The sequence below is a fragment of the Hypanus sabinus genome, chromosome 27, assembly GCF_030144855.1.
Source record: "Hypanus sabinus isolate sHypSab1 chromosome 27, sHypSab1.hap1, whole genome shotgun sequence".
Taxonomy (NCBI): domain Eukaryota; kingdom Metazoa; phylum Chordata; class Chondrichthyes; order Myliobatiformes; family Dasyatidae; genus Hypanus; species Hypanus sabinus.
This window is the reverse complement of record NC_082732.1, coordinates 2,984,062-3,001,189: the sequence shown is the minus strand read 5'-3', so window position 1 is coordinate 3,001,189 and position 17,128 is coordinate 2,984,062. Positions and strand designations below refer to the sequence as shown.

The window sequence follows — 17,128 nt, the reverse complement described above, 5'->3', positions numbered from 1 at the left end:
CAGGGAGGAAAGCCCTGGGCAACTTTTGAGTGGAGAGATCCATCACATGGCTCTCCATCACCTTAACATTCAAGTAATGACATTAAAAGAATGAATCCTGCAGATTCTGGAGAACTTCAGCAACGCACAAAAACTGCTGGAGGAGCTCAGCAGCTCAGGGAGCATCTCGGGAAGTGTTGGGCTGAAATGTTAACTGTTTATTTCCCCGTAGATGCTGCCAGCCTTGTTGAATTCTTCCAGCAGTTTGTGTGTGCTGTTCATTAAGAAGAATGTTGACCCTGCCTGAAAGTGCTTCAGATATCTGAGCTGAAACCTTAACTCAGAGTCTACAGAGCTGATGGGGGCATTCAGCATTCATTTCAAAATGTCCCTATCTGCAGTGCGTTGCTGCTTGCTTAATTGCTAGGTGCACAAATAGCAGCTGCTATCCATCTCATTCCCATTGCATTTTCTTGACCTGTATTCTTTGAAATCATATGAAAACACAAATAATTACAGTTCAATTTTAGTTGCTTGTCGAGGCAACACCCCACATCTCCCTATTCTCCTCTCCTATTGGACAGAAGATACAAAAGCACATACTATCAGGCTTCTATCTCCGTTATCAGACTCTTATATGGTAAGATGGAGTCTTTGCCTCACAATCTACCTCATTATGATCTCACACCCTACACTGCACTTTCTCTGTAGCTTTTACACTTTATTCTGCATTCTTATTGGTTTACCTCAATGTACTGTGTGCTCATTTCATCTGTATGAACAGTATGCAAAATAAGCTTTTCTTTCTTGGTATATGGGACAACAATGAACAACTACTAATAATGCGGGTCAAATAAATCTCCATTACAATGGATCAAACAAGGTTTTGGAGAAGGTCTGATCCTTCTGCTGGGTGCAAATCATTGTATCCCATCCAGCACAGGCAGCCCCACATCCCAGCCCTCCAATCTGACACTGGGCCACGAGACCACTCCTTTACTGTTCACATCAATATCTGGATCCTGAATTAAGAGCAACTGAATAAACAAGGATGTCCAGGTTTGAAGAAGTTAACAACATACATCTCTGGGAGCAGGGGTAGACACTACTGATATTCCACTCACTCAGAATCATTAAAAGAAAACCTGCAATGCAGGAATAGGCCCTATCCCAGTTGAAAAAAAATCTTTCCCAGCATTTCCACTTTTAGTCTGCCAATCTGCAGATCACAGCTCCCAAAGAATACGTTGAGAATGATTAGACATGACCAGGGTTTCAATCCTCCCACAGCTCCAGGAAGTGACTTTGACTTCTCCCACTCTCTGGGTGTAAACATTTTGCTTTAACTGCCACTCTACTGCTTCCATCATTTGCTTCAACTTGAAATTGATCCCTCACCCTCTGGATCTTGATCCCTCTGTTAAACAGAACAGGACCTTCCTATTTCATACACCTCACCTTCTCTGTTCCAAATACTTACGACAGTATTCCTCATCAGAGTTGTCCCCACAATCATTGTCACCGTCACAACGCCACAACTTGACAGCACAACGACCGTTCCTGCACTTGAATTCATTAGGCTCACATGGTGATGGTGTTCCTGGGATTGAAAATGAGAATATGCCATCAACTCTAATCCAGAGTCGTTCTCATCAAGAAACTGCCTGGCACAATGCGATACAATGAACTGGAGGACACCCTGATTGTGTCCAGAGAAAGACCGTGCCCTTCCCCTGCTGGTGTAGTTCTTGGGGCCAATTGTTTCTGGGGCTTAGGGTGCAACAACTGGTTTTGGACTCCTCACCTGTAAGGTCCTTTTTAATCTACTTGCACTCTAACTGGTGAAGCATGCTGGGAGCCAACAGCTACAACAGTCAGAATAATTGAGTCACTGAGAGTTATATCAGGTTGTTCACCTTATCCAGTCTCTGTGTGGACCCATTTACACCGATCCTACACCAATCCCACTGTATTCATCCTATATTTCCATCAACACCCCAGGAGTTAGGGAACTGGAGATGCAGCTCGATGACCTCCTCCTGCTGAGGGAGAGCGAGGAAGTGATAGAAAGAAGTTATAGGCAGGTGGTCACACTGGGGCCACGGGAGACAGACAAGTGGGTCACAGTCAGCAGGGGGGAAGGGGAAGAGTCAGGTACTAGAGAATACCCCTGTGACTGTACCCCTTGACAATAAATACTTCTGTTTGAGTACTTCTGGGGGGGCAGCCTACCTGGGGGAAGTGACAGTGGCCAAGCCTCTGGCACAGTAGGGTAGAGGAAGGAAAAGAAAGAGTGTTGTGATAGGGGACTCTATAGTTAGGGGGCCAGACAGGCGATTCTGTGGACGCAGGAAAGAAACTCAGATGGTAGTTTGCCTCCCAGGTGCCAGGGTCCAGAATGTTTCAGATCACGTCCAAGATATCCTGCAGTAAGTGAAAATGCAGAGGTTATGGTACATATTGGTACCAATGACATAGGTTGGAAAAAGGAAGAGGTCCTGAAAAAAGACTACAGGGCGTTAGGAAGGAAGTTGAGAAGCAGGACTGCAAATGTAGTTAACTCGGGATTACTGCCTGTACCACACAACAGTGAGAATAGGAATAGGATGAGGTGGAGGATAAATGCATGGCTGAGGGATTGGAGCAGGGGGCAGGGATTCAGATTTCTGGATCATTGGGACCTCTTCTGGGGCAGGTGTGACCTGTACAGAAAGGTTGGGTTGCACTTGAATCCCAGGGGGACCAGTATCCTGGAGGGGAGGTTTGCTAAGGCTACTGGGGAGAGTTTAAACTAGAATTGTTGTGGGGTGGGAACTGAACTGAAGAGACTGGGGAAGAGGAGGTTCAATAACAAATAGAGAAAGCTCATAGACAGTGCTAGGAGGAGGATAGGCAGGTGATAGAGAAGGGACGGGCTCAGATCGAAGGTTTGAGATGTGTCTATTTTAACACAAGGAGCGTTGTGAACAAAGCGGATGAGTTTAGAGTGTGGATCAGTACTTGGAGCTATGATGTTGTGGCCATTACAGAGACTTGGATGGCTCAGGGACAGGAATGGTGCCGGGTTTTAGATGTTTCAGAAAGGACAGGGAGGGAAGCAAAAGAGGTGGGGGCATGGCACTGTTGATCAGAGATAGTGTCACGGTTGCAGAAAAGTGGACGCCATGGAGGGATTATCTATGGAGTCTCTGTGTGTAGAGGTTAGGAACAGGAAGGGGTCAATAACTTTACTGGGTGATTCTTATAGGCCGCCCAATAGTAACAGGGATATCAAGGAGCAGATAGGGAAACAAATCCTGGAAAGGTGTAATAATAATAGGGTTGTCATGATGGGAAATTTTCATTTCCCAAACATCGACTGGCATCTCCCTAGAGCAAGGGATTAGGTATGTTCAGGAAGGTTTAATATGTTGATAAGCCTACAAGAGGACAGGCTGTACTTGATTTGGTACTGGGAAATGAACCTGGTCAGGTGTCAGATCTCTCAGTGGGAGAGCATTTTGGAGATAGTGATCATAATTCTATCTCCTTTACAATAGCATTGGAGAGAGATAGGAACAGACAAGTTAGAAAAAGCGTTTAATTGGAGTAAAGGGAATTATGAAGCTATCAGGCAAGAAACCGGAAACTTAAATTGGAAACAGATGTTCTCAGGGAAAAGTACGGAAGAAATGTGTCAAATATTCAGAGGATATTTGTGTGGAGTTCTGCACAGGTACGTTCCAATGAGACGGAAGTTATGGAAGGGCATAGGGACCGTGGTGTAAAAGGCTGTAATAAATCTGGTCAAGAAGAAAAGAAAAAGCTTACAAAAGGTTCAGAGAGCTAGATAATGTTGGAGATCTGGAAGATTATAAAGCTAATAGGAAGGAGCTTAAGAAATTAGGAGAGCCGGAAGGGGTCATGAGAAGGCTTTGGCGGGCAGAATTAAGGAAAACCCCAAGGCATTTTACAAGTATGTGACAGGCAAGAGGATAAGACTTGAAAGAATATGACCTATCAAGTGTGATTATGGGAAAGTGTGTATAGAACCGGAGGAAATAGCAGAGGTTCTTAATGAATACTTTGCTTCAGTATTCATTATGGAAAAGGATCTTGGTGATAGTAGTGATGACTTGCAGCAGACTGAAAAGCTTGAGCATGTAGATATTAAGAAAGAGGATGTGCTGGAGCTTTTGGAAAGCATCAAGTTGGATAAGTTGCTGGGACTAGATGAGATGTACCCCAGGCTACAGTGGGAGGCAAGGGAAGAGATTGCTGAGCCTCTGGCGATGATCTTTGCATCATCAATGGGGACGGGAGAGGTTCTGGAGGATTGGAGGGTTATGGATGTTGTTCCTTTATTCAAGAAAGTGAGTAGAGATAGTCCAGGAATCTATAGACCAGTGAGTCTTACCTCAGTGGTTGGTAAGTTGATGGAGAAGATCCTGAGAGGCAGGATTTATGAACATTTGAAGAGGTATAATATGATTAGGAATAGTCAGCATGGCTTTGTCAAGGGCAAGTCGTGCCTTATGAGCCTGACTGAATTTCTTGAGGATGTGACTAAAGACATTGATGAAGCAAAAGCAGTAGGTGTAGTGTATATGGATTTCAGCAAGGCATTTGATAAGGTACCCCAAGAAAGGCTTATTGAGAAAGTAAGCAGGTGTGGGATCCAAGAGGACAATGCTTTGTGGATCCAGAACTGGCTTGCCCCCAGAAGGTAAAGAATGGTTGCAGACGGGTCATATTCTACATGGAGGTCGGTCACCAGTGGAGTGCCTCAGGGATCAGTTCTGGGACCCTTACCCTTTGTTATTTTTATAAATGACCTGGATGAGGAAGTGGAGGGATGGGTTAGTAAGTTTGCTGATGACATAAAGATTGGAGGTGTTGTGGATAGTGTGGAGGGCTGTCAGAGGTTACAAAACTGGGCTGAGAAGTGGTAGCTGGAGTTCAACCCAGATAAGTGTGAAATGGTTCATTTTGGTAGGTCAACTATGATGGCAGAATATAGTATTAATAGTAAGAATCTTGGCAGTGTGGAGGATCTGAGGGATCTTGGGGTCCGAGTCTATTGGGCTCTCAATGCAGCTGTGCATGTTGACTCTGTGGTTAAGAAGGAGTATGGTGTATTGGCCTTCATCAATCGTGGAATTAAATTTAGGAGACGAGAGGTAATGTTGCAGCTATATAGGACCCTGATCAGTCCCCACTTGAAGTATTGTGCTCAGTTCTGGTCACCTCACTACAGGAAGGATGTGGAAGCCATAGAAAGGGTGCAGAGGAGATTTACAAGGATGTTCCCTGGATTGGGGAGCATGCCTTATAAAAACAGGTTGAGTGAACTCGGTCTTTTCTCCTTGGAGTGACGGAGGATGAGAGGTGAGCTGATAGAGGTGTATAAGACGATGAGAGGATCGTGTGGATAGGAAGAGGCTTTTTCCCAGGGCTGAAATGGTTGCCACAAGAGGACACAGGTTTAAGATGCTGGATAGTAGGTACAGAGGAGATGTCAGGGGTAAGTTTTTTACTCAGAGAGTGGTGAGTGTGTGGAATGGGCTGCCGGCAATGGTGGTGGAGGCGGATACGATAGGGTCTTTTAAAGAGCTTTTAGGGAGGCGCATGGAGCTTAGAAAGATAGAGGGTTATGGGTAAGCCTAGTAATTTCTAAGGTAGGGACGTGTTTGGCACAACTTTGTGGGCCGAAAGGCCTGTATTGTGCTGTAGGTTTTCTATGCTTCTATGACTCTATCATACTTGGGGCTATTTACAGTGGCCAGTTAATCGATGAAACTGTCCATCACTGGGATTTTGGAGGTAAATGACGAAACTTGCAGAGGGAGAATATGCAAACTCCAGATGAACATCAGGGAAGCTCAGGTTTGAAGCCAGGTCCGAGGCAGTGGCTCTACCAGTTGTGCCACCCACTGACGTCTCATTCCCACGTTTCCTCCCTGTACATAACAGGATTGTGAGTTGCTGGGACACTGCCTGTGACTACAGTAATAACTGTAGGGATGACTGTGCACCACCAAATATGATATGCAACATACATTTGATCAAGAGTAAACGTGAGAGCAGTTTGGACACCAATTTATCGCAGGATATATGGGTTTGTGGAGAGGTTTACAAACAGTGATGCACATATGCAGCCGACTTGATACGAGGCTTTGAACTGAGACTTCAACTACCCCTCTGCATCCAGAGATGCCATCTGACCCGCCAAGTTGCTTGGGTGGTTTGTTCTATTGCTCCACTATGAAGTTCTAGGGAAATGGGGATTTTTGAAAACCCTCTGAATCTAACTGGGCCAAATGTAGAAAATTGTGATACATGAGAAATACCATGTGACTTCCAGCTGAGTTCAGGATTGGTGGGCTTTCGATTCCTGGACTAGAGGGAAACAACTAATTAGTTCTCTTTTTGCCCCATCCCCTCCAGTGAGACCCACGAGAAGTTTGTGCATCCGATGGCTAATGTCAAAAGATGCAATTTAGCTGTGAATGTTTGCTCTGTCGGCCAATGCAGCAACACTCAGTGCACAGGCTTTGGAGCAACTCCAATGAGAAATCAGCAGCTTCAAGCCCCTAGTGTCTCAGTCATAGTGAGTGGCATCCACCACATCTGAAACAAACACAGATCAACACAACTCATCACTTATGCAGTCAAGAGATAAAAGGAATCTGTCTCGCTGCTGCTTTGCGACAACGACTGGACTTGACCAGTCACATACACCCTAAAGAAGAAAGTAGTCATTCTTGAAGAACCAGTGGGAAATTAAATTCTTTTGCTGGATCTCAACAAATGAGATAGAGTAAATCACTCAAATGCTATCTTGCTTTTCAAGTACCAGGTTTTTAACCCTTTAGTTAACCCAATAGGTTATCCCTATTTTCAGATTTCAGGTCACAAATCAGATCAAGTCATAAAGCAAGAACAGATGTTTAGAAAGTAAATTCAAGAGTCTTGTGCCTACAGAGCTGAAGGCATAACAGCCTGTTAAAACTGCTGTCTTCAAAGCAGCAATTACTTTAAAGACAGCAATCTACACTGAAGTGGTCAGAAAGACAGCTCCACTGTACCCACAGTCATTATAAATGAGTCAACTTTGCTTCATTTCATGGGTGGAGAGCATCCAGTAAAAATTCTTTGTGGCAGTTCTCCCTGCAGACTTCTCGGCAGGGGTGGGGGTGGGGGGGGGGGGTGTCAAAGACTACAAATTAGGAGCATGGCTAATTCCTGCTCTTTGGCCTTGGATTTTTCTCCTTCACTGCTCATTTGCCAGTGTGTTGCAATATTTATTATTCCCACCATCTACAATTAACCCGCGTGTAACATCTTGGTCTAAAAAGCAGCTACAAAACTAGTTGGAGAAGGTAACATGTCCTCGGGCTGTTGCAATCCTATAAAGATGCAGAGTGGATGAAAAAGTGCTGAAGTGTTTCTGCTTCAGGTACTCACCACAATCTAGTTCATCACTGCCATCGCTGCAGTCTCGTTCGCCATCACACAGATAGTCCCTGGGGATACATTGACCATTCTGGCACACAGCCTTGTCTTTTGGACAGGGTCTCATAAAACCACCAGTGGCTGGAATAAGTGGTGCAATAACTGTGGGAATCTGTACTGGCCTGTCAGGTCTGGTGATGACACGTGTCGTCATAGAGACTCCTGGTTCGATTGGCCAGACAATCGGAGGAGTTGGAATGGCATCAGTTGTTTCCGCTGTGGGATTTGAAAAAGAATGATTTAGACACTGGCAACAAAACTGCACTACACCTCGTCATAAAAGCTCGAACTTTCAGTACAAGACCCAGAAGTCACTTAGGAATTACACTCTGCTGAATTATTCTTGATACCTTCACCTTGAACATGATCAATATTAAAATAGAAGAGCATTAATTCAACTCATGCAGTAATAACACATAACAGCAAACTGGCAGCAGCTTGCTTGGTTTTGCATTGATTGTACTCAGGCTGCAAGAGAGGAAGATCCCTACTCTGTTGCCTCTCCCTTTTCTGCTGTTTACTGAGGATTGCAGAGGAACCCAGCACCAAAATGAGCAGAAATGGGGGAAATTGTGATTAATCACTCCCAATCATCGTGAGAAGATATGCTTTAAAAAGAAATTCCAAACATGAAAATCATCATAGCCTCTGTAAATGGTTCCTTACAGTAACACTTTTACTGAAGACAGAAGACTTCCTTTTTTCACTAACTGCATACAAAAATCCACTAGTTATTTACATTTACGCACTGTGGCTTATCAGGAAACACAAGGAGACAAGGCCAAAGGCAGTTAAAACAAAGTGGTACCATCTTGTGGCTCACTATCTTCTCTTTCAGTTGAAGTGCTTGGTGCAATCCACTTGAAACAGTAAGTCGAAACAAAGATTCGACTTATCAAGGAAACATTACTCCAAAGAAGAACAGTGAGCATTGAAACTCTTCTGTTCTCGTGAAAATTTCTTTAAGTTTTCTCCCTCAGAAGATACGTAGAATTGGCAACATGTATTGCCCGCTCCCAGCTGCCCTCCAGAGGTGGAAGTGGGCTGCCGACATCAGATGCTACAACATGAGAGGTGAAGTTAGAGAGGGAGTCTGGATCTGCTCACCATCAGTCGGGCTGGCACTGCTCTGCAATGAACCTCGAGGAAAATCTATACCCTGTGGATGGAGGGAAATTCTATTTTTCTGAAAGGATGAGTAAGTTAACAGATTATTTACAGTTCTGGTCGCCAAGGTATAGGAAAGACTTAATTGACTTGTGAAGGTGGACAGTAGGTTCAGCAGGATGCTTTGCGGGATGGAGCATTTAACGAAGTGAAGACACTGAATAAGCTGGGGCTCTTTCGCTTGGAGAGAAGGAAGCTGGCAGGAAGGGGGAGCTGACAGAGATGTACAAAATTATGAAGTACATAGATGAGGTGGATCTAAGGAATGTTTTCCATCAGAGTAGGGGGTCTGTTGGACTCAGGAACACTGTGCCTGAATGCGATGCTGGGGGTAGATAGTCTCACAATAGTTTAGTATCTAAGCCAGCACTTCAATCAACAAGGAAGGAGCGCTGGGAAATTGGATTAACATTGGTAGATTTGGGAATCGAATTCTTTGGCAGCTGGACAAAACATAGTGGAACTAGTTTGCGTACCACACTACATGAGGATGTGGTATAACTTGTCTCCTCTGTCCATTTCTGCTATAAGTTATCTGTTTGCATTAACTAGCTCAGTTTCTCTCTCTGTTAGTTCTGCCACACCTGTTTGACATGTTCCACAGTCCTACAACAATCAATGCATACCACAAACAGATTTATGGGCCACCCCGCCATTAGACCTGGTTTAATTCAATCATGGAAATCTCCTTCGTTCACTCCATTGCTCTCTCTAACCTTACCTGCAACTTAAAACAGCCACTTCCTGTATCACACTTCACAATTCTGATGAAAAGCCTTTCTCTGAAATACTCTGAATTTCTTTCAAACTTATTGCCTGATCAACTGAGTTGCCACCAGTTTTCTGCTTGATTTGCTGCTAAAGTGAACGAGACTGAAAAAAAAAGTTCAGCGTTCTCCTAATTCCTACCCTCAACAGGAAAGCAGTTATAAGTTGTATGCCATTTCTTTATTAAAATGTTTGTATGTTTTATAAATTATGTTTACATATTACATGTTATATATGTACTCATTTTATTTTTATGTATTTTTCTGTTTTATATATTTTATGAATTTTATCATAAATAAATATGCACTTAAATATGAACAAAAGTAACAAATAATAAGAAAATACAGTTTATCATTTAAAGGCTTTGAATACCTTGTCATATAATGTAGAACTTCCAGAGGGAGGGTGTGCCACAACAAACAGATCTGGTTACCATTCTCTGGGATACAATCCCTCAGTAGTAGTAGTAATAACAATGTACAGTGGATTGGGACACATTGGAACCAGTACAGGTTGGCCCAATTAGCCAAAGTTTCACAGTGATAATTAAAAGGCATTAAGAAACCCAACAAACTACCATTTAATTGAGTAACAATTACTGTATTTCAGTTAAATAGTGAATAAACTGGAACACTACCAATAACTCTGTAGCACTATAAATCCATGTATTCATTCCTAAAGCTTGAAACCACAGTAAGTAAAACAGTTCTGAATTGTCTTGTTGCTTATTTCTTGCCAACTGTCAGTAACAAAAATCAAACACGAGGAAATCTGCAGATGCTGGAAATTCAAGCAACACACACAAAATGCTGGTAGAACACAGAAGGCCAGGCAGCATTTATAGGGAAAAGTACAGTCGACATTTCGGGCCAAGACTCTTCGTCAGGATTAACTGAAAGGAAAAATAGTAAGAGATTTGAAAGTAGGAGGGGGAGGGGGAAATGCGAAATGATAGGAGACCGGAGGGGGTGGGGTGAAGCTAAGAGCTGGAAAGGTGATTGGCAAAAGGGATACAGAGCTGGAGAAGGGAAAGGATCAAGAAAGGGGGAGGGGAGATGGAGAACAGGCAAAGAGTGATGAGCAGAGAGAGAGAAAAAAAGGGGGAGAAAAAAACAAAATATATCAGGGATGGGGTAAGAAGGAGAAGAGGGGCATTAATGGAAGTTAGAGAACTCAATGCTGCATCCAGTGCTCCCGGTGTGGCCTTTTATATATTGGTGAGACCTGACGCAGTCTGGGAGACTGTTTCACTGAACACCTACGCTCTGTCCGCCAGAGAAAGCAGGATCTCGCCGTGGCCACACATTTTAATTCCACGTCCCATTCCCATTCTGATATGTCTATCCATGGCCTCCTCTACTGTCAAGATGAAGCCACATTCAGGTTGGAGGAACAACACCTTATATACCGGCTGGGTAGCCTCCAACCTGATGGCATGAACATTGACTTCTCTAACTTCTGTTAATGCCCCTCCTCCCCTTCTTACCACATCCCTGATATATCCCCCCCCCCTTCTTATTTTTCTCTCTCTCTCTGCCCATCACTCTGCCTGTTCTCCATCTCCCTCTGGTGTTCCCCTCCCGCTTTCTTTTTCCCTAGGCCTCCCGTCCCATGATCCTTTCTCTTCTCCAGCTCTGTATCCCTTTTGCCAATCACCTTTCCGGCTATCAGCTTCATCCCACCTCCTCTGGTCTTCTCCTATTATTTCGTGTCTTCCCCTCCCTCTCCTACTTTCAAATCTCTTACTTTCTTTCCTTTCAGTTAGTCCTGACAAAGGGCTTCGGCCCGAAACGTCGACAGTGCTTCTTCCTATAGATGCTGCCTGGCCTGTTGTGTTCCACCAGCATTTTGTGTGTGTTGCAGTAACAAAAATCTCTGCTTTTGAACACAAACACATGTAACTAATGCTATTTAAAAACTGTTTGCTCTAAGCATGGTGTAGTGTTTAACGGCCATGTGACTGATACTAATTAGAAACTATTTAGTAATAATATCCTGTCCCAAATGTGTCCCAAATAACCATGGGAATTCCTGCTACTTTCTCAATTTAGTTTTTGTTCTTTAAGAGTTCGCCCTCAAATAAACTGCTGCCCCAATTAACCACTGGCCCAGTTAACCAGAATCCACAGTATTAAATTCCAGATTCCTTCACCTTAAAAACTCATTGAACACTTACTACAGTTGTCTTCATCAGACATATCACTGCAGTCCGCTCTCAGGTCACAGCGATAATCAAGAGGGACGCACTCACCAGACCCACAGAGAAATTCATTGGACTGGCATGGGCGAGGAGATGACATCATACCTATATCCAGATGGGGGAGGGGGGGGAAATGAAACTGATTAGACAAGAACAACAACAAAGTTATTTCACCTTAATCTTGCTACATCTGAGTGTGGTTAGATAATCAAAAAGCTACTTTTCTGCTGTTTGAATGCCATGTTTTCACTCATGATTTAGGTGAATACAAATTTCTCAAAGACGCTGAAATCCGGCCAAAATATAAAGCAAGATCACTGGCTTGATGAAAGAAGCCATGAAGTAAAGCTGGAAGAACTCAGCAGATCAAGCAGCATCTGTGGAGGCAAAGGATGTAAATGGATGTTTCAGGTCGAGACTGAGGGAAGATTGCCTGTGTACAGCTGGATGTGGAGAGAGGTGGGCAGAGGCCAGTGTGTGATTGCTGGAGCCAGATGAGATGATGGTGAAAAGAGAACCAGGTGGATAAGGGGCTGGGAGAAGTGAACAGAGAGAGAAGAAAACTAGGTGGATGGTTGAGTGTGTGTGGCGAGAGAGTATGGAGGGTGTGAGTTACCTAAAATTTAGAAACTCTTAGGTTGTAAGCTGCTCAAGTTGAACATAAGATGATGAAATTCACATTTGGCCTCTCTGTAGCAATGGAGAACGCTGAGCAGACAGACCAGTGTGGAAATGGGAAAGGCAGTTAAAATGACTTTCAACTGAAAGCTTGAGGTGGCTCCTGGATGCAGGTGCTCAGCAACACAGTGCCTAATCTATACTTTGTTTCTCCAGAATATAGGAGGCCACATAACAACCACCAAAGGCACTAGATGAGATGACAAGAGATGCAAGTGAACCTTTGCCTCACTGGGAAGGGACGTTTAGTTTTCTGAATGGCGGTGAGGGAAGTGATGATGGAATAGGTGCTGTGCCTCCAACAGTTCCTGGTGGGCAAGCAAGAATGAGTGGTCACTGTGGAAAGTGGCTAGGGGTAAGAGTGGAAGTTGCTACTGTTAGTGAGATCACCATGGAACTAGGGGAAATGACAAAGGATGATACATTGGATATGGAGATTGCCAAGGACCAAGGGAACTCCATTGCTGGGATGGGAGGCAAAAGCAGATCTGCAAGAAACTGAGGGAATGTGTGTGAGGCCTCAATAGTAGAGGAGAAGCCATGTTTCAGGAAAGAGGAAATTTCAGAAGCGCAAGAGCAAGGAGACATCATCTTGAGACTAGATGCAGTCATAATGTGAAAGGTTGGCTTCTCAGCCAATTGAAAACCGCTTCCACCATGTCGGTCATTGATTGGCCTGTTGGAAGGATAAAGCAGCTGTTTCCCATTGGTTGCCTTCATGCCAAAGCAGTGGCTTCCAGCTCCAGGCACCTCAGGGGTATAAGAATAGCTTGTGAGTAACTCACTCTTTCTCCTTTATCTCCAGGGCTCATCTTCACAATGAATCACAACCAGTGCTGAAGAACCATTAGGAAGGCACTGCAGATATAGGAGAGCTCCCACTTAGAAAAGTACAGTCGGCCGTCGTTATCTGTGAGGGGTCCCGGAACCAATCCCCCGCTGCTAAGGAGGTCCGACTGTACCTGTTGTTGAATGTTTAGTTTTGTAGTAGCATAACTTGAATTTGTTGAGTCTGAAGTGTTCAGTGTCATAGTTTTAGGGTGGTTTTGATGACTTACTAGACTTGAATGTTTGGTTGAGTCTTTCACTGTATCTTTGTAAATAAACGGTTAATGTGCTTATTCATAATCAGCGTCTTCTGTCCCACTCACTGGGTACTTGAAATTGTTTCAACATTAAAGCAGTGGAGAGGGAGAAAGTGAGTAATAGGGATGGCATCCTTACAGCACGCAGAGTGGGAGAAGACACAGTTGAGGTAGCTGTGGGAGATGTCCCTGGTCTTCAACATTACTAAAGATTGGAAGAATAACCCCTCATTTTCTTCATTTGGCTGGTAGATTTTGATCTGTACCATCTGCATCGGAATGAGGATAAAAATTGGCAACACTGGAAATATAACAACTGGACTTGCACCAATTTATCCCATTTTAAACAAGCCCTGATGATTATCCAGAACCCATCTGTGTCCCTTTTGTCTCCTGTTTCATCTCCACCAATTGCCCTCATCTGATTTTATGAAGAACATGGACACTGGGCACACTGTCATAACAACACGAGCCTTTAGCAGAGCAAAACAACCCAAATGCCTTACAGGGTGAAATCAGGATGTAACATCTCATTAGGAGTTATCACAAAGGAATTGTTGAAGTATAGAACATAGAAGAGTACATCACAGGGACTGGCCACTCAGCCCACAACGGTGTTCTGAACCAGCTAAAACGTAAACCATCCCTCCTACCTACTCAATGTCTACCTTCCTCACATTCATGTGCCTATCTACATCTCTCTTAAAAACCTCTAATGTATTTGCCTCCACCACCATACAATGCAGGGCATTCCAGGCATCCACGACTCTGAGGAAAAGAATCTGTGCATTACACCCCCTTTGAACCTTCCTCCTCTCATCCTCAATGCATGCCCTCTGGTATTAGACATTTTATCCTGGACTCTCTGTCCACTCTATCTATGCCTCTATCAGATCCCCCCTCACCCTCTTCCACTCCAACGAAAACAACCCAAGTTTGACCAGCCTCTCACCATAGCACATTCCCTCTAAACCAGGCAGCATCCTGGTAAACGTCTTATAACCATATAACAAAAACAGGCTATCTCGGCCCTTCTAGTCTGTGCCAAACTTCTGCACCCTCTCCAAAACCTCAACATCCTTCCTATAGTGGAAGAACCAGAACTGTATGTAATACTCCAGATTTTGCCCAACCAATTTTAAAAAGTTGCAACATAACCTCTTGACTTTTGAACTCAATGCCTCGATTAATAAAAGTAAGCATTCCGTGAGCCTTCTGAAGCACCTCTTTGAGCTGTGTAGCCACTTTCAAGGAACTATGAACTTGGATCCTACGATCTCTCTACTCAGCAACACTGTTAAGGGTCTTGCCCTCAACAGTGCATTGTTTCCTTGCTATTGCCCCATTAAAGTGCAACACTCACATTTTTCTGGGTTAAAATCCATCTGCCATTTCTCTGCCCATATCTGCAACTGATCTATATCACACTGTATTCTTTGCTGGTCTTCTACATGATTCACAACTTCAGCATCTTGGCATCATCCACAAACTTACTAATCTACCCATCTACATTTTTATCCAGGTCATTTACATACATCACAGACAGCAGAGATCCCTGTGAAACAGCACTAAGTATAGACCTCCAGCTTGAATAAGTCCCTTCAACCAGTCCTCTCTGTCTCCTATGTGCAATCCAGTTCTAAATCCAAGCAGCCAATTCCCCACAGGCCCCATGCATTTTAATCTTCTGCATTAGCTTCCGATGTGGGACTTTGTCATGCACTATGTGGACAACATCCACTGCCCCTACCCTCATCAGTCTCGTTTGTCACCTTGTCAAAAACCAAGTTGGTAAGACATGACCTGCTCCATGTAAAAATTCTTAAAGATGCAAGTTTTAAGGAGACCCAGATTAAACAAAAAGACAAGGGAAAGAAATCCAGAGATTAGATTCCTGGTATATTTGGGCCAAAACTGGAAGAACACTGCAGCCTTGGAGTTACATAGGTTGGAAGAGATTAAGTTTTAAAAGCCACAATACCAAAATCTGTGACAGTTAAAATACTATATAACTACAGTATACACCCAAGCAACCCTTCTGTGCAGATTGAAAACAATTTAGCCAAAATAGGAAATAAATAATTTGCTCATTTCCTAATGTTATGCGTTGCAGCTGGTCATCAGGAAAGTATTCAATCCCAGAACAGCAATTAGCAGTCACAAGAAATGTTATACAAAAGATACAACTGTGATGAATACAGTCACACCATTTATTTCCAAGGGCTCATACATGCTGTTCTTATTCCTGCAAGCTGGCAGAAGTGGCAATGACTGACATAAAGGTCAACACTCAAGTTGAGTTCAACGGGTTGACTGCTGTTCCCACCAGCAATAGAAAATCAAAATAAATGAAGTAGAAGAAAGACAGGCATCGAGCCTATCACGTACACAAATAACACAGGGACTTTATAGAGAAGTGCCGATGTTTCCCAGTCTTCATCCATTATTTATTTGCAAAATCATTTGAGATTTGATTTCAGCTTTACAAATGATCCATCATGAAATTATCTATTCTGGGCCCAGCATACAGGTGCAATTGTGAAGAAGGCAGTCCTAGAAATGTTACTGTCATAGAAGATACCAAACTTGACATGCCATCGAACACGCTGATAAACTTCTGCAGATGCACGGTGGAAAACTGTGTGGCTATTGTGTCAAGCCAGGTATAGGATTGATATGAAATGCCCATGACTAAAATGGGCATGAATGTGAAAAGCTACAGAGAGTGGTGGCCTCAGCCACTTCCATCATGGACAGAGCTCTCCACACCATTGAGGGCATCTGTAAGAGCCAATGGGACTGCAAGACAACATTAAGGAACACCAACATCTGAGCCACACCCTCTTTTCACTGCTGCCATCAGACAGGAGGTGCAGCCGCCCGAATAATACACTTCACAAGGTTCAACAACAGCTTCCTCTTCACGGTCACCTTGAACCAACCTGAAAAACCATGATTCTACCTCAGACTGTATTTCGTTCAACTTGTGCTAATATCACTACACTTAAATTTGCTTACAATGGTGTGTAAATCTAGAATTCATGGTAATTTAAGTTTATGTAATTTATTTTTGTTGTACCATGCTGCTGTTGCAAATAACTAATATTTTACAGTATTTATTACCCTGAGCATGTATGCCCATGATAATAAACTACGCAAGTTGAAGGTAAGCATGACTACTGCCTCTGTGGTGATCGCAGTAGGGATCAGTCGCCGATAATGGGTCAGTGTAGCGAGAGATTAACTCGGGGATTAGTAGTTGAGATTTTTTTAAATAATTACTTGGGGTTATTTGAATATTCAAGGTTTTTATTTAATCTTTTCCTAACATTTTTAAAACTAATTTTCCAAACTTTTTATAGAGTTGGAATATTTGAAAGATAGTATTTAAACAAATTGGCACTATCATGTTTGACAAAATATGCACTGGCTTTGGAGGCAGTGCAGAGGATATTCTCCAAGATGATTCTGAAGATGAGGAGGAACTGAGTCATCTGGGACTGCTCTCACTGGAATTCAGAAGAATGAGAGTGGATTTTATAGAGGCAGGAAAGTTGTTTCCACTGGTAGGCGAGAGCAGAACTCAGTGAATAGCCTCAAGATTCAGGAGAGTCAGTTTAAGACGGAGTTGAGGGGAATTGCATTTCCCAGAAACTTCAATCCACTAAAATTTGCCATCTCACTGGCTCTTCACTCAACCCTTGAACATCTAGACAGCAAAGATACATATAACAGGGTGCTTTTCGTCAACTCCAGC

General features: G+C 43.4%; 1 protein-coding gene across 3 annotated transcripts in view; it reads right to left on the bottom strand.

The window, feature by feature from the left end:
• hspg2 (heparan sulfate proteoglycan 2) overlaps positions 1-17,128 on the bottom strand; it is a 521,654-nt gene that overhangs the window by 293,980 nt on the left and 210,546 nt on the right. For all 3 annotated transcript variants that reach the window (XM_059951673.1, XM_059951675.1, XM_059951674.1), the window contains exons 7-9: positions 11,585-11,713; positions 7,426-7,689; positions 1,460-1,579 (exon numbers count right to left, since the gene is read on the bottom strand). In XM_059951673.1, the coding sequence (XP_059807656.1) occupies positions 1,460-1,579; positions 7,426-7,689; positions 11,585-11,713 (513 nt within the window). The remainder of the gene's footprint in view (positions 1-1,459; positions 1,580-7,425; positions 7,690-11,584; positions 11,714-17,128) is intronic.